The sequence below is a fragment of the Dendrobates tinctorius genome, unplaced genomic scaffold (genome assembly GCF_039654945.1).
Source record: "Dendrobates tinctorius isolate UK_male_01 unplaced genomic scaffold, ASM3965494v1 ptg000203l, whole genome shotgun sequence".
NCBI classification, from domain to species: domain Eukaryota; kingdom Metazoa; phylum Chordata; class Amphibia; order Anura; family Dendrobatidae; genus Dendrobates; species Dendrobates tinctorius.
Window position 1 is genome coordinate 16,989,806 of NW_027361870.1, and position 22,000 is coordinate 17,011,805.

Genomic DNA, 22,000 nt, shown 5'->3' on the forward strand with positions numbered 1-22,000 from the left:
TATACCCTGACCTTGCATCACTATCACACCTGGGCAGGTGAATTGCGTTGCTATAACTCTCCATATATTTTGCAGAAGAGTGTAGTGATGCTGCAGTTTAATCTGTATTGTAATGGCCATTTGTGATAAGTATTCAGCCTGACACAAGGCCTGGGTATTTACCTGACACAGTTGTATAATCTCCACCATCGCTGTTAATTGAACACACTGTAGAGATTATAAAGATAAAGGGCCTGTCACACTAAGCGATATCGATAGCAATATCGCTGTAATGTCACTGGTTTTAGTGACGTTATAGCGATATTGCTAGCGATATCGCTATGTCTGATACTTACCACCGACGGCTCCCCCGCTGGTTATCGCTGATCGCGCGAGAACGACCTGGGCTGTTTCTCGTCGTCAGCTTCCTGCTGTGGAGACGAGCGATGCATGGACGCGGGCGGGAGAACGTCAGAATCGCCTCGTCTGACAGGTAAGTAACGACCCCCGTCCCCAGCGATGTCGCTGGTGAGATCTGCCTGTGTGGCAGCTCACTAACGACCACTTAGGGATGCACCAGCGATCCTGACCGCGTCATATCGCTGATCGGGATCGCTGGTGCATCGCTAAGTGTGACAGCACCTTAATACAACTTGTGTGTGTGTATGTCACCTACTCAGGAGTATTAGTGAATTCATGATGCACAAAACACAGCATCATAAATTCACTGAGACACCTGGCTACTTGCTAATGGTATTGGGTGTGTAAAAACAGAGAATGCACTCAGTACAGGTATCAAAACAGTTTTTTATTTATTAACATACCAACAACATGCAATAAAATTATTTTTTACCCCATTTGCTCTTGCCATTTCACCCGTCCTACATCGGAGTTGAAGTAGGCCGCAAATTGGTCCCTCATTTGGCCAACTTCGACGGGTGACCTGAGAGGGTGCTGTGTAAATTCAGGCAATGGATTAGGAGCAACATCATCAAGATCAAAGTTCAGGTGCTCTCGAGAAATTACAAAATTATGTAGAACAACAAAGGCCTTGACCACCTCATCCACTGTTTCCAGTTTCAGATTAATAGCTGTGCCGAGACTGCACCATCTCGATACAAGGATACCAAAAGCACACTCTACTGTTCTCCTGGCCCTGGTGAGCCTGTAATTATAAATTCTATTGTTGTGGTCCAAGTCCCGGCTGGAGTAGGGTTTCAGCAGGTTTTGGCACATCTGGAATGCTTCACCACCAACCATTACAAATGGCTGTGGCGGACCTTCGGTGTTGGGAAGAGGACGTGGCATGGGGAAATTGAAGTTGTTGCCATACAACCTCCTGCCCATGTCCGAGGTCTTAAAAGCCTGGGAGTCATTCCCACGGCCAAATGCCCCAATGTCCACTGCAATAAACATACAGTCTGCATCCGCAATGGCCATCAGTACAGTAGAAAAGTACTTTTTGTAGTTATAGAACTCAGAGCCTGTTCTTATGGGCTTGATAATCCGGATGTGTTTCCCATCCACCACTCCTAAACTGTTAGGGAAATTGTATACAGTCCAGAATCTTTCGGCGATTTCCAACCACTTTTCTGCGGTTGGCATGGGCATGAATTCGGGACAAAGAACGTTCCACAAAGCCCGGCAGGTGTCCGCTACAATTCCAGACAAGGTAGAGATTCCAATCCGGTACTGGAAGTGCAGTGACGAGAGGATCTCTCCAGTAGCCAGGAATCTGTGACACAAAGAAAAAAAAATTATTTGTGTATAGGGATTTTTGTACACACCTAAAATTCAATAGAAAAAAAATATATCTGCAGCCTTTTGTTCAATACATGCCATAAAAAAATTACCACAGCCTTTTGTTAACTACATAGCAGAACTATAATTCTGCCAGATTTAGAGTACATGTCACAACAAAGAAAATTAGGCAGGCATTGGTTTTGCAAAACTACAGACCGTAATGTGACCAGGAGCTGTTCCTCAGGAGTAATCGCACGCCGGAGCTGCGTGTCCTGTCTCCGGATGACTTCTTTTACCCGACCAAGCAAATAGTGAAAGGTTTCTTTGGTCATCTGGGTATAATCCGTAAATTTCTCCGGGTTTGCGTGGAGCTCGCTGTAGAGGGTGTGGTACGCTCCACGGCTCTCCCGGAGTTCAATAATGGGATGTATCCACATATGCCGCCGCTGCCGTCTTCGCTGCCTCTCTTTCTCCCTCTGTTCATGGCAAGCAACTGCATAAGCCTGAGCCGTCCTCATGTCCAGATCCAAGACAAAGTTCTTCCAGCGCAGATCCATGTTTCTCAAGTCAAATGCAAGCAAATGTGAAGAATTCAGCAGTAAACAGGGTCTATATAAAGAATTTCAATAAGACAGTCCCATTGGTGGAGTGTGTTGCAAGAATTTTTCAAGGATTTTTTCTCCAGTTTATTGTGCATAAAAAATGCAAACGCATGAAAAACGCTTACAAACGCTGCGATTTTTTGTAGTTATGCGCACAATAATGCTATAAAAAAGCAGCGTTTACAAGTGTTTGCATGCGTTTCATGTGCGCTCCAAACGCAGCGTAAAAAAACGCTAGTGTGAAACTAGCCTTAATTTGGCTCCAGACATAGTGTTTAATTTGGTGGCGAAAAAGTTCAATTTTGGTCTCATCTCACCACAGCACCTTCCTCCATACATTTGGGGAATCTCCCACGTCTATTGGCAAACTCAAACCGAACCTTACAATTTTTGTGCCTAAGTAAACTTTTTTTATGCCCACTTTTCCCATAAAGGCCACCTCTATGGAATGTACGGCTTATTTTGGTCATATGGACAGATACTGTTACCTTTGGTCTCTTTGCTGCCTCTCAGATTAATGCCCTCCTGGCCTGGGCTGAGAGTTTTGGTGGACGATCCTAGACGTGTGAAGAATGCTTTATAGCCATATTTTATTCATAACAGAACATAGAACACAGATCAAAAGTTCAATATTGGACATTTTTAATTTCATTAGAAAAAAATCAGCTTATTTAGAAATTGATGGCAGTAAGACATCTCAAAAAAGTTGTGACATAGTTAACAAAAGGCTGGAAATGTAAGTGGTACTAATGGAAACCAGCCGGAGGGTCAATGTTCAACTAAGTAAATGACCACGTATGTAAAGTGCATATGTTAAAGAGGCAGAGTCTTTCAGATGCAAAGATGGGCAAGGTTCATCAATCTGAACAACTGCATCTAAATAAAAATTCCACCACCTCCAGTACACAATACCATCAAATGATTGAGAGATTAAAGAAAAATCCATGTGCACAAGGGACAAGGCCGATGGTCCATATTGGATGGTAGTAATCTATGGGTCCTCAGGCGGCACGGGATTAAAAACGGTCATGATTCGGTGGTACATATCACTGTATGTGCTCAAGAAAGCTTCCAGAAATCATTGTCTGTGAACAAAATGTAAACCACAAACTTAAATTAGAGCTCTAAAGTAGCATGTAAAAGTTTGGGCACCCCTAGTCAAAATTACTGTTAGTGCGAGCAGTTAATAAAGTTGAAGATGAAATGATCTCTAAAAGACCTAACGTTATAGATGACACATTTCCTTTGTATTTTAGGCAAAAAGAAAATTGTTATGTTTTACATTTTAAAATTTACAATAAGGAAAATGGGCAGATGCAAAAGTTCGGGCACCCTTGGAGATTTGTATACTCAGATAATGATGACCAAAGTTTCAGACCTTAATTAGCCTGTTAGGGTTATGGCTTGTTCACGATCATCATTAGGAAAGCCGGGTGAGGCAATTTTCCCAGCTTTATAAAAATCCAGCCTTCTCTAACCTTGTGCCAAAGAACAGCAGCCATGGGTTGTTCAAAGCAGCTGCCTAGCACTCTGAAAATGAAAATGGTGGAGGCCCACAAAGCAGGAGAAGCCGATAAGATGAAGTGTTTTCAATTTGCCCTTTCCTAAGTTTGAAATGTAATTAAGAAATGGCAGTTAAAAAAAGTGGTGGTCAAGATAAGGTCCAGAAGACCAAGCAAAATTTCAGTGAGAACTACTCATAGGATTGCTAGAGAGGCAATTGACAGCAGCAACACATGCAGGGATTGCATAACAGACAGACAATTCATGTATATGTAGCAGCTGTTGAACATCCACAAGACATGCAGCGGCAGGGACTCAAACATATTATTAGAGCATGTAAAAGTCACTCTGTTAGCACCCTGAGCATGCTCAGAAAACACCTTATCAAAGCAGCTTCACTCATCACTAATAGTATCCTATAAGAAGATGCTATCTGGTGTAACTGGGCTTCTTAGGTCTTTTCAATCATATGAAGTGCACTAGACAGAGTTTCGTTGTGGTTGTGAAGAAGCCACAGCATAAGCAGCTGCTGTTTAGTGGAAATGTACAATGAGGATATATTTCTGGTTCACATACTGCAGCTATGTAGTTAGGATTTAAGCCACACCACGATCTCCTCAATCTAGGACATTTGCTTATTATAGATAGGTAATCCAGAAAACACGCAGGATTAAATGCAATAATTACATCGGATATAGAACCATTTTTAATAGGAGAGAAACACCAGATGAACTGGGAAGTGGCCGGTACAGAAATAACAACTGGATGAGTTCATCCCCAACCGATTTATCTGCTAGAGCTTCTTCACGCAACTTCAGGACAAAGCGATTTTTCGTTTTTTCTTTCCCATTATTCCAAGAGCCATAACTTGTTTTTTTTTTATTTCTCCTCCGTCTACATAGCCGTGTGAGGGCTCGTTGTTTCGGGGGTGAGCGATGGGGGGCTAGTTGTATTTTTGAATGATACCGTACATGTGATGTACTGGAAAGCAGAATAAAAATCCAAATGTGGCAAACTAGCAAAAAAAAAAAAAGCGCAATTCCACTTTATTTTATGATAAAAATGGCCTGGCAATATGACTCTACAGGTCAGTATGATTACGATTATTAGGATTATTATTTAGCTTGTAATGCGCTATTAGCTGACGACCGTAGTGTTTTCACTTTTCGGGATATCGATCTGTGTCAGGGCTTGTTTTTTTTGCACCCAGAGCCAATGTTTCTTTTATATCTTTTTGATCACCTCTTATTACGGTACTTTTTTTGTGTTGTTACAAAAGGATGAAAAACCACAATTCTGGCATTTTGATTTTTCACTGCACTTGTTAGTCCCCATAGGGGATTTTAACCTTAGCTTTAATCACTTGTGCTATAAAAAAAAAAAATCTACGAACGCCAGCCACAGATGTTCACGTGTACCATCATAACAAGCACAGGAATTTTCAGTAGACCCCAGGTCGTCATCGCAACTCATCTGTACCCTGTGATCAATTCAGTGAAGTGCCGATGAGTGCATATAGCAGCGCGCCCACCTGCCAGCACGCTGGAAATGCCGCTGTCATGGAATGACAGTGGCATTTGAAAGGTTAACAGCCACTGGTGGAGCTCCGCTCCACCTGCGGCTGTTAGAGGCAGATGATGGCTGTTTATCACATCCAACATCTGCCGGCAAAGATGCGGTCTCGGCTTATGAGCCCACATCAAAGGCTGGGAGACGGCATATGACGTACTGTGTATATCATACGTTGTTAAGGGGCTAAAGGGAGTTTGTCAGACCTTAATGACAGTAGAAACTAAACATATAGCATTGTAGGGGATATAGATAGCCCCTATAAAATACCTATAGTATACACTATGAGTCTCTAAGCCCACAGACCACTATAAATGAGCTCAACATGTTGACCTGGTGTCACTAATACTATCCAGGTAAGTCAATCGTGAGGAAAAGCGGTAAACTTGCAGTCTGCCACAGCAATGGTTCAGGCACGCGCTGTGGGATTGTATAGCAAAGTCTGGTGCACTCTACCGGTAGATTATTGATTTCTGAAGATAATTATACTGGTACCATGGATTAAGAAGATTGCGACAATTGGTTACCTAGTAATAAGCATGTCTGGATTAACAGCACTAATTACTACTATATAATGATTCACTATTACAATACTAAAGTGATGTTACCCGAATGCTCATCTCATGTCATAAAACCTGATACTTTTGGCATAATATATACAGGTGCATCTGACAAAATTAAAATATCATCAAAAAGCCAACTTACTTCAGTTCAATACTAAAAGTAAAACTCATACAGTATATTATATATATTCATTACACACAGAGTGATCTATTTCAAGTGTTTATTTCTTATTTCTGTTAATGTTGATGATTATGGCTTACAGCCAATGAAAACCCAAAAGTCATTATCTCAGTAAATTAGAATACTTTACAACACCAGCTTGAAAAATTATTTTAAAATCCGAAATGTTGGCCTACTGAAATGTACAGTTGTGGCCAAAAGTATTGACACCCCTGCAATTCTGTCAGATAATACTCAGTTTCTTCCTGAAAATGATTGCAAACACAAATTCTTTGGTATTATCTTCATTTAATTTGTCTTAAATGAAAAAACACAAAAAGAATTGTCCTAAAGCCAAATTGGATATAATTCCACACCAAACATAAAAAAAAGAGGGTGGACAAAAGTATTGGCACTGTTCGAAAAATCATGTGATGCTTCTCTAATTTGTGTAATTAACAGCACCTGTAACTTGCCTGTGGCACCTAACAGGTGTTGGCAATAACTAAATCATACTTGCAGCCAGTTGACATGGATTAAAGTTGACTCAACCTCTGTCCGGTGTCCTTGTGTGTACCACATTGAGCATGGAGAAAAGAAAGAAGACCAAAGAACTGTCTGAGGACTTGAGAAACGAAATTGTGAGGAAGCATGAGCAATCTCAAGGCTACAAGTCCATCTCCAAAGACCTGAATGTTCCTGTGTCTACCGTGCGCAGTGTAATCAAGAAGTTTAAACCCCATGGCACTGTGGCTAACCTCCCTAGATGTGGACGGAAAAGAAAAATTGACAAGAGATTTCAATGCAAGATTGTGCGGATGTTGGATAAAGAACCTCAACATTATTATTATTATTATTTATTGTTATAGCGCCATTTATTCCATGGCGCTTTACATGTGAGGAGCGGTATACATAAAAACAAGTACAATAATCTTAAACAATACAAGTCATAACTGGAACAGGAGGAGAGAGGACCCTGCCCGCGAGGGCTCACAATCTTCTAGGAATGGGTGATAATACAGTAGGCGAGGGTAGAGCTGGTCGTGCAGCGGTTTTTTCAATCGGTGGTTACTGCAGGTTATAGGCTTGTCGGAAGAGGTGGGTCTTCAGGCTCTTTTTGAAGGTTTCGATGGTAGGTGAGAGTCTGATATGTTGTGGTAGAGAGTTCCAGAGTAGGGGTGATGCGCAAGAGAAATCTTGTATGCGATTGTGGGAAGAGGAGATAAGACGGGAGTAGAGAAGGAGATCTTGTGAGGATCGGAGGTTGCGTGCGGGAAAGTACCGGGAGACGAGGTCACAGATGTATGGAGGAGACAAGTTGTGGATGGCTTTGTATGTCATGGTTAGGGTTTTGTAATGGAGTCTCTGGGCAATTGGGAGCCAGTGAAGGGATTGACAGAGGGGAGAAGCTGGGGAATAGCGGGGGGACAGGTGGATTAGTCGGGCAGCAGAGTTTAGAATAGATTGGAGGGGTGCGAGAGTGTTTGAGGGGAGGCCACAGAGCATGAGGTTTCAGTAGTCAAGGCGAGAGATGATGAGGGCATGGACTAGGGTTTTTGCAGATTCTTGGGTGAGGAATGAACGGATTCGTGAAATATTTTTGAGTTGAAGTCGGCAGGAAGTGGAAAGGGTTTGGATATGTGGTTTGAAGGAGAGATCAGCGTCAAGGATTACTCCGAGGCAGCGAGCTTGTGGGACTGGGGAGAGTGGGCAGTCATTTACTGTAATTGATAGGTTCGTAGGGGGGGTCACGTGAGATGGGGGAAAGATGATGAATTCTGTTTTGTCCATGTTGAGTTTCAGAAATCTAGCGGAGAAGAAGGATGAAATAGTGGACAGACATTGAGGGATTCTGGTTAGTAGGGAGGTGATATCTGGTCCAGAGATGTAGATCTGTGTGTCATCAGCATAAAGATGATACTGAAAGCCATGAGATTCTATGAGCTGTCCCAGGCCAAAGGTGTAAATAGAGAACAGCAGGGGCCCAAGGACTGAACCTTGTGGGAATCCGACAGATAGGGGGCGAGGTGAGGAGGTGGTGTGTGAGTGGGAGACGCTGAATGTCCGGTCTGTTAGGTATGATGAGATCCAGGAGAGGGCCAAGTCTGTGATGCCGAGGGATGAGAGGGTCTGTAATAATAGGGAATGGTCCACTGTGTCAAAGGCAGCCGACAGGTCCAGGAGGAGGAGGACAGAGTAGTGTCGCTTGCTCTTGGCAGTTAAGAGGTCATTGGTGACCTTAGTAAGGGCAGTTTCAGTGGAGTGGTGTGACCGGAAGCCAGATTGTAAGCGGTCGAAGAGGGAGCAAACATCCACACAAGTTCAAGCTGCCCTGCAGTCCGAGGGTACAACAGTGTCAACCCGTACTATCCGTCGGCGTCTCAATGAAAAGGGACTGTATGGTAGGAGACCCAGGAGGACCCCACTTTTTACCCCGAGACATAAAAAAGCCAGGCTGGAGTTTGCCAAAACTTAGCTGAAAAAGCCTAAAACGTTTTGGAAGAATGTTCTCTGGTCAGATGAAACAAAAGTAGAGCTTTTTGGGCAAAGGCATCAACAGAGTTTACAGGAGAAAAAAAAGAGGCATTCAAAGAAAAGAACACGGTCCCTACAGTCAAACATGGAGGAGGTTCCCTGATGTTTTGGGGTTGCTTTGCTGCCTCTGGCACTGGACTGCTTGACTGTGTGCATGGCATTATGAAGTCTGAAGACCACCAACAAATTTTGCAGCATAATGTAGGGCCCAGTGTGAGAAAGCTGGGTCTCCCTCAGAGGTCATGGGTCTTCTAGCAGGACAATGACCCAAAACACACTTCAAAAAGCACTAGAAAATGGTTTGAGAGAAAGCACTGGAGACTTCTAAGGTGGCCAGCAATGAGTCCAGACCCAAATCCCATAGAACACCTGTGGAGAGATCTAAAAATGGCAGTTTGGAGAAGGCACCCTTCAAATATCAGGGATCTGGAGCAGTTTGCCAAAGAAGAATGGTCTAAAATTCCAGCTGAGCATTGTAAGAAACTCATTGATGGTTACCGGAAGCGGTTGGTTGCAGTTATTTTGGCTAAAGGTTGTGCAACCAAGTATTAGGCTGAGGGCGCCAATTACTTTTGTCTGGCCCATTTTTGTGTGAAATGATCAATGTTTTGCTTCATTCTCTTTTGTGTTTTTTTCATTTAAAACAAATTAAACGAAGATAATACCAAAGAATTTGTGTTTGCAATCATTTTCAGAAAGAAACTGAGTATTATCTGACAGAATTGCAGGGGTGTCAATACATATAGTATGATAACTGCAATATATTAAGAGGATAAAAGTCTTGATGGGAGGAGTGCTTCTTTAATATCAGATCGGTGAGAGGTTGACAATCGCCTCATCCACTAAGCATCTGTTTACAACTCCAGTGAGGGGCGGATGTAAACAGTGTGCGCAGCCAAAAAAACACAGCTCCATACACAGAGTAGTGGCCTTTCTCAGGTACTGCAGCTCAGGACCGGAAAGGCTATCAATATCCAAGTAGTGTGCATTAGTGATGAGTGAACATTCCCTTTTATCATCACAAATACCCCATTGTGAAGTCAATTACACTTTTACACTGTACACATTTATCATAAAAGAAATAGAAAAGTGTACAGTTCTTTGATATCACTTGTGCCGGACAATATATATCAGGCTACATCTCAGACATTCATAGTTCTGTTCTTTGCTCTCCTTGGTCCCTTTCCTTTCCCACTTACGTCATCCCTTCTCATAGCTTCTATCAGTCTAGTTCACAACTCATAGCAAGATCTTCATAGAGAGGTTAATGTAGCTGAAGGAGAATCACTGAACGCCGGGTGTTGAATTCCAGTGTTAATAAATTCCTACAGGCAAATTCCTTGTAAACAAAGAAAAAGATGCTTACACCGGTTCATTATATTATATATGTTTAATCATTGATGTTTTCACAGCATTGTGCCTCCGTTTCGCTCCGAGCCGTACTGTAGCCAAAGTGGCTCCCAAGTCAGGAATGAAAGGAGCCTGAAGACGGTTCTCACCCCCGGAGAGGAGCATTACTGACTCCGCGGCCCCACACTTCCAGTATGTAGCACGTCTGTGCGCTGAGTGAGCAGAGATCTCATTACCCCGGCTGAAGACCCAGAGTGCTTCTTAACGGCCTGATGACTGCGTTAAAACAGCAAAGTAAAGCTCACGGTACAGTAACGGTTTTGTGAGTTGCAATCTTTTTTTTTTTTTTTCAACCCATCAGATGCCAATGAATTAGTTAATTGAAAAAAAAAATGTATAATTTTTATGTTTCATAGAGAGTACCACCCCCCTAATTAAAATAAATACATAGCTCAATAAAAGGAAAGAAAAATTATAATTCTTCAACACTAAAACATATCCAAAATAGGTTAAAGGGAATCTGTCAGTGGGTTTTTGCCACCCAATCTGTGAGCAGCATGATGCAGAGAAAAAGACCCTGATTCCAGTTGTGTGTCACTTACTGGGCTGCTTTCTGCAGTTTTGATAAAATCACTATTATCTGTGGCAAATCTACCAGTTCTCTAAATGTCAAGCGGTTTATAACCCTGCCCACATCACTGATTAGCAGCTTTTGTACACACAAAGTGGCCAATCAGTGGTGGGGGTGTGGTAGTGGTAAGACTCCCTGGCAGCAGGTTTACTAGCCCTCTAGTGATAATCTCCTGCAAAGAAAACCAGTGATTTTATAAAAACTACCCTAAGCAGTACAATAAGTGAGACATCGCGGGAATCAGAGTGTCTGGCCCTACAGTGTGCTGCTCTCAAATTAGACATATTCCCTTTTAAAAAAAATTATTATTATTATTTAAAAAAAGAAGCGGTACATTTTTTTTTTTTTTTGTTAAAGGAGTGAAAAAAAATCAAACAAAAAAAAGAAATAGGATTACAACGCAACAATTTAAAATATGAAATGAAATACAAAAGCATTTTCTTATTAGCAAGGATGTAAGGATTAAAAAACAAAAAAAAAAAACAAAAAACAACAATCTATGTGTCTCTAAAAACAGACGCTGGGCCCAGGCTGGCTGCTGAGAACCTGTACATCTGCGTCCTCTGGTGTTTGGAATTCATCAAAAAGGTCATGGAAAGGAAACCGGGGTCACCCAGGCGCAGAGTTCTCCTGTCCCAGATTGTTACCGGTGTGGTAATGGTAACCAGCATTACGGTATAAAGGGGCTCCATTATAATTCTTGCTATGGGGCCCCCTCATCATTAAACACCCTTCCTCTTCTTACGGAATGAATGAGAATGAATGAATGAGATACATAAAGTGTGCACAGAGAAGCGAGCCAATACATGGTACCTCAATCAAGTATTGCTAGGTCAGTGAAATTATGCAAAAAAAACCCCTCAAAATTCACAGCATAGGATTGTATTTTGGTGTAATTGATGAATGACTAAAGAAGGAGACCAGTAGAATCTTGGTGGAATTCCCAAGGTAAAGAATACATTCATATTTTAAGAATGAATGACTACATACCGAGTGATGACGTTCACATTTATGCTTTCAGCATATTTTCAAACTCCCTAAGTTGGCAATAAAGTTTACACAGCTGCTTGATCTGCCAACACCTATTCCTACCATCCCCAATGATACAATGGGTTGCAAAAGTGTTCACCCCCTTGACATGTTCCGTGTTTTGCTACCTCACAACCTGGAATTTCACTGTTTTTGATGATTTGCAACAGTTCATGTAAAGAACATGCCTACAACCTTGAACATTTGATTTTCTTTTTATTGAGAAGCACGCAACAAATAGGACAAAAATAACTGAAAACTTCAGTGTGCATAACTATTCACCCCCCTAAAGTCAGTACTTGGTAGAGTCTCCTTTTGTGGCAATTACGGCTACAAGTCACTTTGGATACGTCTCTGAGCTTTCCACATCTTACCAGTGGGATTTTCCTTAAGGCGAAATTGCTTCAGCTACTTCAAGATAGATGTTTCCTCTGGTGAACAGCAATCTCCAAGTCTGACCACAGACTCTCAATTGGACTAAGGGCCACTCCAAAACATTTACACGTTTCCCTTAAACCACGCGAGTCTTGTTTTAGCAGTATGCTTTGTTCATTGTCTTGTTGGAAGGTGAACCTCCGTCCCAGTCTCAAATCACTGACAGACTGAAACAGGCTTTGCTCAAGAATATCCATGTATTTCAACACCATCCATCTTCCCCTCTACTCTGACCATTTTCTCTGTCCCTGATGCCAAAAAAACATCCCCACAGCATGATGTTGCCACCAACATGTTTCACTGTATGGATGGTGTTCTTGGGGTGATGAGCTGTGTTGGTTTGGTGCCAGACATAGTGTTTACCTTGGTGGCCAAAAAGTTCAATTTTGGTGTCATCTGGTCACAGCACCTTATTTGATTCAATAAATTTAATTTATGCCTACATTTTTCTCTTCACCAACTCAAACTATTTAGCACTGATGCATCACACAAATCGGATTACAAAAATATTTTAAAACAGGTTGTAACGTAACAAAATAGGTAAAAAGCCCAGTAAGTGAATACTTTCGCAATGCACTGTACATATACACGTTTTGGCTCGGCTGAGCATGCATGTGTTGTCAAAAAGGATGGGAGAAAAGGCCGCTGCCAAACAAGGATTCGGCCTGTTGAAGTAGATCTACCTGATCCTTCTTTTTACAGACACATGTTGTCAAGGGAAACCAAGGACACTATGGACATTATCAGAAGGTTGATCAGTCACACCGAAACTGGAGAGTTCATTGCAGATTGATTTGCGGTGTGTATGGGCACCTAAGGCCTCTTTCACATTTCAGTTGTTTGCCATCAGTCGCAATCCATCAAATCTGGAAAAAAACGGATCCGGCGACTTATGCTGCCGGATCCGTTTTTTTCTCATTCATGTATTAGCGACGGATTGCAACGGATGGCTGCACTTGTCATCCGTCGTTCGCGGATCTGTCGGAAATTGTTTGTCCGGCGGCCGTAGACGACGGACAAAGGAACGTTTTTTTGTCTCCGTCGAAAAGTCAGACAGCGACGGATCCGGCGCCGTCCGTCGTTTTTGTAGAATGGAAGCCTATAGGCTAAGATTCTGTCCGTCAAATGACAGAATCCAGCGATGGATTCCATTTTTTTAAACTGAGCATGCTCCAATATCCACAGCCCCAAATGTATATAATCCTGCCAGGTAGGGCAGTCGGATCTGGAGAAAAAAACGGATCCGTCGCATCAGTTTTTCACAATCTGCGACAGATCCGTCGAGCCGACGGATTGTGACTGACGTCAAAAAACTGAAGTGTGAAAGTAGCCACAAATACTTTCATAAATCATCTAAAAAAAGTAGAAACGCCTGAATATAATAAAATGCCCCTACCATTGCCAAACAAGTTTCCTTCCCTGTGTTTTCTAGAAGTAAGAGCAATATCAGTACTTGAAGAACTTGCAAGCTTTATCAAACTAAAACTAAAAAAAAACCATGCAAATATCTGTGTAGTAAGTAATTATCAATTTTGAAAATGAATCAGCTAAGAATGTAGTTCACAAAACCGTTTAGTATTTACCATTGTAAAAAGGAAAGAAAGGTCCCGCCACAAACATTAAGGAAGGAAATTATCTCTGTAATTACGGTCAAAGCCTCCAAGTTTTGGGTTTCAGACTCCACAGGTCTCTATAGGTTGTCTGAATGGCAGAAAGTCCCGAGTTAGGTCATGTGCATAACTAATGACCCAGATGCCTTGGGCAATGATGTGGAACAAATGTATCATATGTTCCAAAGCCTCCTTCATGCAGTTTACCAACAAGGCCGAACAGCTCCCTTGGGTTGATTATTATATCGAACACATCAAGAGTGTTCATTTCATCGGTAAGAAAAAAAAAAAAATGTTTATCGCCTTGTAGTCTGGCGCAGAGAAAGGGACCATCATCCCGTCTAGGCTTTGAAATTGTAGCAACACATTTCAATAGCAAGGTCAAAAATCAAAAAGACCTCGAGGAAAACTTATATAACTATAAACTAATAGACACCAGTTTCACATTTCAGTTTTGTAACATCTATAGAAGCCGTCTCCGCTTCCTAATTAGCTACTCAAATGGACAAAATCTTCGACTGCGCTAATAGGCAAGTCAAAAACACAAATACTAATAGCAAGCACGTTCTGTCGTATCACTGACCGTGTACTAGGACATATTCCATGCTTTTATGGGTCAAGTTCTTCTAGTGTGGTTGGCCACGTTATTTCAATAAAAGTGCCAAGAACATGACTTTGTAGCAAGGAGTTTGTATGTTCTCTCCTTGTTTTAGAGGGTTTCCTACAGGTTCTCTGGCTTCCTGCCACACTCCAAAGATATACTAATAGGGAACTTAGATCGTGAGCCCCAATGGAGCTAATGGCGCTGTACACCGGTAAAATAAGTAATAAATATTAAATATACACCGTCTCGCACTATTCAGAAGGAGAAATGTTCCTCGTTAAGCTACAGGTTCTTCTCCTGTACTTGTTAGTGTCGCCTTCCTCACTGCACAGTTCTCCTCCATACAATGGCTGCTCGTGAAGGAGCATGTGACCAGACCTCCGCATTCCTCCAATAGGAAAACACTTCACATGGAAAAATGTTTTTCCATTGGAAGAGGCTGATGGTCAGGTCCGATCACATGCTCCTCCATGAGCAGCCACTGTATGGAGGAGAACTGTGCAGTCGGTGAGGAAACCAAATACAGGAGGGGATCATGTAATACTTATACATTAGAAAATGACAAAAAAAACATGTCCCCCACATACAAAGCAGCATCACAACGATCAGTAGGAGGAGTACATGAACAGTGCCCCTTGAGAAAGTGGCGCAGCGAAACCAGAGATGATAGCTATATTTCCCATGTTACAGCTTTAAAGTTCCCCACACACATTAGAAATCCATCTATCCCAATTTCCCCTTACACACACAATGTTTGGCTAAACTGAGGGATCCTGTGTTTTCTCTGGTAAAGAATATTCTTCCCACTGGAGAAGAGGGTCTATTTGAATTTCAACCAGGGGGAGTTGGGAAACCCCCATACACAATAAGAGGTAGACCGAATCCACCAAAATAAGCAGGTTCGGCTGGCTCCAATATGCCTGAGGACCTTAAGGCTAAATTTAATGATCTAAGAAGGATGAGAGATTGCGCGAGTCATGTTCCAAAACAGATTTTGTCACCTGGAGAACTTGTCTTCCCAGATACCCATAACCTGAATCTTTATGCTTGAGAATGTAGTCAGAGTCAATCAGGAAGATCAGGGATGAGGGAGAAGCAGGCTGGCTAACGCATTCAGAGTTTAATTCAGCCCCCAAAAGTTGTTGCCTTCTCACCAAGCTGTTTGCCTATTGTCCTGTAGCCCATCCCAGCCTTGTGCAAGTCTACAATTTTGTCCCTAGTGTCCTTAGACAGCTCTTTGGTCTAGGTCATGGTGGAGTGGTTGGAGTGTGATTGTGTGGACAGGAGTCTTTTATACAGGTAAGGAGATCAAACAGGGGCGGCAATTAATACAGGTAATGAGTGCAGAGTAGGAGGGCTTCTTAAAGAAAAACTAACAGGTCTCCAAGAGCCAGAATTCTTGCTGGTTGGTCTGTGATCAAATACTTATTTCATGCAATAAAATGCAATTTAATTATGTAAAATCAAACAATGTGATTTTCTGGATTCTGTCTCTCACAGTGGAAGTGCACCTACAATAAAAATTACAGACCTCTCCATTCTTTGCAGGTGGGAAAACTTGCAAAATCGCCAGTGTATCAAATACTAATTTTCCCCACTATATATAATATAGTACCAATGTGGTACCAAAACGATTCTGATAACCACAGCAATGTAGGACTCAGCGTATGAGAATGGTTGTTTTTACTAAATCTAAAATTACTATCTGCTGTTTTCAGCATAAAACGAGACAACAGACCAAGGTCTTGATATAAATAGCCGTGCATCTATGCGAGAACAATAATGTATTTATAAGAATCAGAATATTGTGCAATTGTAGAAAATGTGGGAAAAAAATATTCTTCCCCTCAAATATCCACCGTGAATAATTAATTGTGCTTCTCACATTAACATTTAGCTTTTCTAGGAAAACGCCTTCTCGTACCCACAAACGTGGGAAGGTTTTATTGTCACTGCAGTTTCATAAAACACTTAATGCAAAAGAGCAAAGTAATAGAAAAAGTTGCAATAATAAGAAAATATTCCTTTTTTAAGGCCAGCTGAAGTGATTAACGTTTACTGGGAAAACGATGCGTACGTTACAGAGGATCATGAGCCCGCATTCAGCACCTCCCCGCTCACACGAGGTGCCTTACTGTACTTCGAAATCTCCCACATATTACACCAATAACAACTTTAGTGAAAAGAATTTTTTTTTTTACATAGTGACTTATTTACATAGATTTTTGGTTTTTTTTTAAACAAAACAACAAAAAACAAAACAAAAACAATCTACTGTCGATCACATATTATTTGATAAATGTCTCAATATGATGCTTTCAAAAGGAACCTTTACCAAGCCAAATTCTTGATATGATTGCGTAATCCTTTAAAAGATAAGTCGCTCGATCCCTTTATGACCCCAAAGTGGTGTTCCAGTAATGAGAATTTGCTTTTTGAAGTTGTGTCTGGAAGTGCATTTGGGTGTGACAGTGCACTTTTAGCTTCTCAGCCTCATATTGTATTCCCCACCTACCAGCAACCACCCAAGACTGATTGACTTGTCATGTGCTCTGCTGCACAACCACTAACTTGTCAATCAGTCAGGGGAGGGGTGCGGTTAGTTTGGGAATACAAAGCTGAGAAGCTTTAAGTGCATCGTCCCACTAAATGCACTTCCAGACATAATTTCAAAACACGCTTTCTCGCTGCAGGTGCAGTGCTTTGGGGGTCATAGAGGGATAATGGCTCATCTTTTAAAGGGCTACACCGACAAATAAATGATTTGGTGGAGGCAGTTAGTGTCCGACAAGTTCCCTTTCAACACATAATGGCGCAATGCTTCAAACAGGTTGTGGCCCTTGTAGCCCCTTTTATTGCATCTCATGATTCTATCTGCCCGGCAGGCATGCTTCGTATTCCATGCAATTATATTCCCAAGTCATTTTCCTGGTATAATATTTCTTATCTTGACCAATAACCAGTAAAGAAGAAATCTCAGTAATTTTTTTCCACTGAACCTTCCTAATTGGGTACGCTATGAACTACAAATGTATTAAAATACTCACCAGTCACCATCTTCCCTGGTTGTCAGCATCGTTCTGGTCCTCTTCAGGCCCACATGACCGCTCCACAGCTTTGCTAGATCACACTGGGTGGAGAGATACTTCTTTTCCCATGTTAGCCTATGCAAACTGGGGCCTAAGGGGTAATGTTTCTCATTGTAGAGTGACATGCTAGGGTGAGAAGATTCAAGTCTTGCAATGCTCCTATGGGAAATATGCAAGGATGAAGAGGAGGAGCATTGCACGGCTTTTAAGTCTCCTTACCCAGGTGTGTCAGGCATGTCTCTCTACACAAGGAGAGACGTTACCCCTTAAACCTCAGTCAGAGGCCTCTCATACATCCAAATCAGATCTCATGCTAAGCACTGAGGAGGGGCAACAACCCAAAACATGTGTCTACAAATTGAGATGCTAAGTCCTGTGTCAAGGCTCGTTAAAGGGTCGATATTAACTTTTTGGATTGCTAGTTAATCTCTGAAAAGGCTATTTGTATCTATGAAATCTAAAACGAGGCTCCATAAAACCTCCATTGAGAAAGACTTCTGCTCTACATATAAACCCCTGTGTGAGCCGGTTAGTCTATTTTCAGGTCAAGTGGGTGAGAAGAGGACAGGAGCAGCGCTAAAAACCAAAGAAGACCGTGATTGGTAAGTATTTTAATACATTTGTGATATATCACATAATCAAGAGGAATACAGAGACATCTTCTCTCATGTGGTCCATTTATTTCTGATTTTCTATTATTCAGTAACTGAACACATTTTCTCCCAAGTCCCTAAATTCTCATTTCATGTAACAGCATTAAACACTTTGCAATAAAAAAAAATCTAAACTATCCAGTATTGAGTGACCTGGGTGAAGGCAAGCACGTACCTTTCAGAAAGAGTGGGCTGGCGGGCGTGTATTCCTTGTGCTTCACTTGGCCTTGCTGCCTTCGGCTCTCGATGTGCTGCGTCACTCTGGAATCGATTGTGTCTTTGAGTAACAGACAAACTTCCTGAGAAGCAAATCAATAAAGGTGTGATTTATACCTCTTACACCAGTAATGTGCTGCATGTAATAAAACAAGAAGTGCCATGGTAAGGGCAACGTATTTTACTGACACACGGGGCTCTTTGGCGTCATTCCGTCAATGCGCATTTATTTTTTTTTTTGTTTTCTTCATTTTGAACTTTTATGCTTTCTGTTGCATTGTTTTATGTAATATTTGCTTTTAGTATATTATTTGTAAGTTCTTTACACGGTTTCATTACTTAAAAGGGATGAAGGTAATGTTCATACACCCTACCAGGTCATATTCATATCTTAGAAAGGGAGTTGCCATATCAGGAAACTTTTCTAGGAGCCATAACCGACAGCGTGTCTGTACAATCTGTTGTGGCTTAGAGGATTTGCGCTATCTTGCAGCAGATGGACAGACGCTCAATGGAAATGCTGTCTTGTTATACGACATTTTCCCAAATGCCTGACTGATCCTTTGGTTGAAATCAGTTGTTTTCTGGGGATGACTGGCACACGACAACCCCTTTAAATCATAAAATGTATGCGATGTAATAATGGGTGACTTTTTAGCAAAGGGATCCCCTTTCCGTCATTCGCAGTTTTTCAATATTTTAAACCACTTGAGCAGATACAGATCTGGATATATTTTTATTTATATTTCGAATGTGCAGTGCCGATTCATAAAAGTGCCTACAATCGGAATTCAGGCAAAAAAATACTTTGAAAAGTCAAAAAATTTTAGTGCTATAGACAAAATTGCAACTTTTGGTGTGTGCATACTACTTTTGGCCAGAGCTGGAGTGGAACCAAGGCCACACTGTGACCTACATTATGCCAGAAATGTAACTCCACTCAGTGACTGGAGTAACATTTCTGACAAGGAGCATGGAGGCGCATGACACTAAGGTGATTTGGTGTGCGCCTCAATGAATTAGGTGCATCTTACTCCTGTAAGTCCCTAAAGAAGAATGGCCTTCAAAACACCAGACGTAAAGAGGTTGTCCACTATTTTTTCATTGATGACCTAATCTTAGGAAAGGTCATCAATGATCAGTCTGGGTCCGACACCCGGGACTCCCGCTGATCAGCTATTCTCAGCGTCGGCGATCGCCGGAACTGCTCGATTGCGGAGCCGATCCGTCTTGTGATAGTGGCCAGAGCAGGGAACTACACATCAGATACATTCAAATCAGTAGGAGGTGGATGTGCAGTACCCTGCCGTGGCCACTATCCGAAGATGGAGCAGTTTCGCAATCGAGCTGTACTGGCCGACGGACACCGAGAACAGCTAATCGATTGAGTGTTGGACCCTAACCGATCAGACACTGATGACCTATCCTAAGTATAGGTCATCAATGAAAAAAATATTATACAACCTCTGTAATGAAAATATGTCTCTCTCTATCTGTATATTTGTTTTGTACGTGGCTCCTCATTTCCACATTTTGGGAAGAGCCAACTTTCGGCTCATTATTAGAGAATACAAATGAGCACAAATCCTGAACTTACAAGAAGTAACTGCAATAAGGAAAAACCCACTTCACATGGCTAAATATCAGGACAGGTTTAGGCTAGTGGGCTTCATTTGCCGGTACGACAGCCCTGCTGTATGGTTCATAGCCACTAATAGGAGCAGCACCAATAGAGCCGTAAAGTCTGGTTCAAATATTAGGTTAATGTTCACACTGAGGTTTTTAAAAGTACCGTATTTTCCACTTTAAGAAAAGTGGACCCCAAACACATACATTTAACACAACAAACTGAGCCATATATTTGAACACAACTATCCATCCCTGGCTCCAGTAAAGACTCTCTGCATCCTCTGTGGTTTCAGCAGTGGTGCCATCAAAACAAAATTTCAAATCACCACTGCCGCCAATCACTGAACTCGGTGGCTAGTGCTGTCTATACTGACACAGCTTCTAAATTCAGTGATTGACTACAGTGGTGATGAAATCTGTCGACGTTACATCACCGCTGCAGCTAAACCACTGAGACTGGATCAGCAGTGGAGTTTTGCATCTTTCATCCAGCCACTGAGGTTTCTGGATTGGGAGTCATTGGGATAGCAAAAGAATTGTCAACAGATCTACGGGAAAAGGTAGTTGAACTGTATAAAACAGGAAAGGGATACAAAAAGATATCCAAGGAAATGATAATGCCAGTCAGCAGTGTTAAAACTGTGATTAACAAATGGAGAATCAGGGGCTCTGTAAAAACAAAACCAGGGTCAGGTAGACCAACAAAAATTTTGTCCACAACTGCCAGGAAAATTGTTCAGGATGCAAGGAAAAACCCACTAATAACATCAGCTGAAATACCGGACTCTCTGGAAAACTAGCGGTGTGGCTGTTTCAAGATGCACAATAAGGAGGCACTTGAAGAAAAATGGGATGCATGGTCGAGTCGCCAGAAGAAAGCCATTACTGCGCAAATGCCACAAAGTAACTCACCTACAATATGCAAAACAGCACAGAGACAAGCCTCAAAACTTCTGGAACAAGGTAATTTGGAGTGATGAGACCAAAATTGAACTTTTTAGCCACAACCATAAACGTTACATTTGGAGAGAGGTCAACAAGGCCTATGATGAATGGAACAACATTCCTACTGTAAAGCACAGAGGTGGACTGCTGATGTTTTGCGGATATGTGAGCCATAAAGGCACAGGAAACTTGGTCAAAGATGAAGGAAAAATGAATGCAGCACGTTATCAGCAAATAGTGGAGGCAAATTTGCAATTGGAGCGCCCCGCGGGGCCTGGGGGTACTCGGAACCGGACCCGCCGACTTCCATGGGGGACGGTATCACGGCGGCGGCGACCCGATCCGTGGCCCAGAGGCGTCCAGTAATTACAATAGGGGAAAGTTGTGTGGTATTTTTGTGGTAAAAATAAAGATAATGTTTATAGATGGTGAAATACGTGACGCCACCTGTGGTATTCTAGTCAGATGTGACCAGCGCTGCGGTGTTGCTTCTCTGGGATGGATGTTGGGCACAGCTATGATGTTGTAGCCCTCCACAGGTAGGGCTGTAGTCCCAGGGCAAAGATGTTAAATAAATAGTAAAAGTGGCTGTAAACGTTGGGGTGCAGATAAATGAGAGAAAGACACAGAGGTGCAGTTTCTTTACCTTTTACTGGTAATAGGCTGCAGTCCGGAGTACCACATGCAGGTAATGGAATGAGTCCGGCTCGCCTGGAGGCATTCAGGGGATCCACCTTGCCAGGTGGGGATTTAGGACCTTCCTTTCTGCGCTATGTGTGTGGGTCTCCGCTGTATATAACTATGCTGCGACCCTCTATTCGTGATGGTTTCACTAACCTGTACGGCTGACAGCGTGAGCCTATTCCACGGGTACCGTTCTTTTCACCGTCGGCCCCGGGCTCCTTATCCGCTGCCGTGCCCTCAGGTGATTAATATGCACAGGAATTTACAATCCCCTGTACTTTCAGATTCGGCTATCAGGACTTACAGTTCCTGTCAGCCTAGGACTCTGATGTCCCTTTTCTCTTTATTAGCGCTTCATTCAGGGGTCTGCTATATGCAGCATTTTAGCTTCCCTAGAGTCTCTAAGTCTCTGCTCTTGTCCTTTCCCTCTTCACAGATCAGCTCCGCCTATCGAGCTCCTCTCAGATCAGC

General features: G+C 42.2%; 1 protein-coding gene across 1 annotated transcript in view; it reads right to left on the bottom strand.

Moving 5' to 3' along the window:
• SLX4IP (SLX4 interacting protein) overlaps positions 1-22,000 on the bottom strand; it is a 191,083-nt gene that overhangs the window by 85,173 nt on the left and 83,910 nt on the right. Inside the window, 1 exon segment of the mRNA XM_073553832.1 lies at positions 18,231-18,354. Coding sequence (XP_073409933.1) covers positions 18,231-18,354 — 124 coding nt within the window.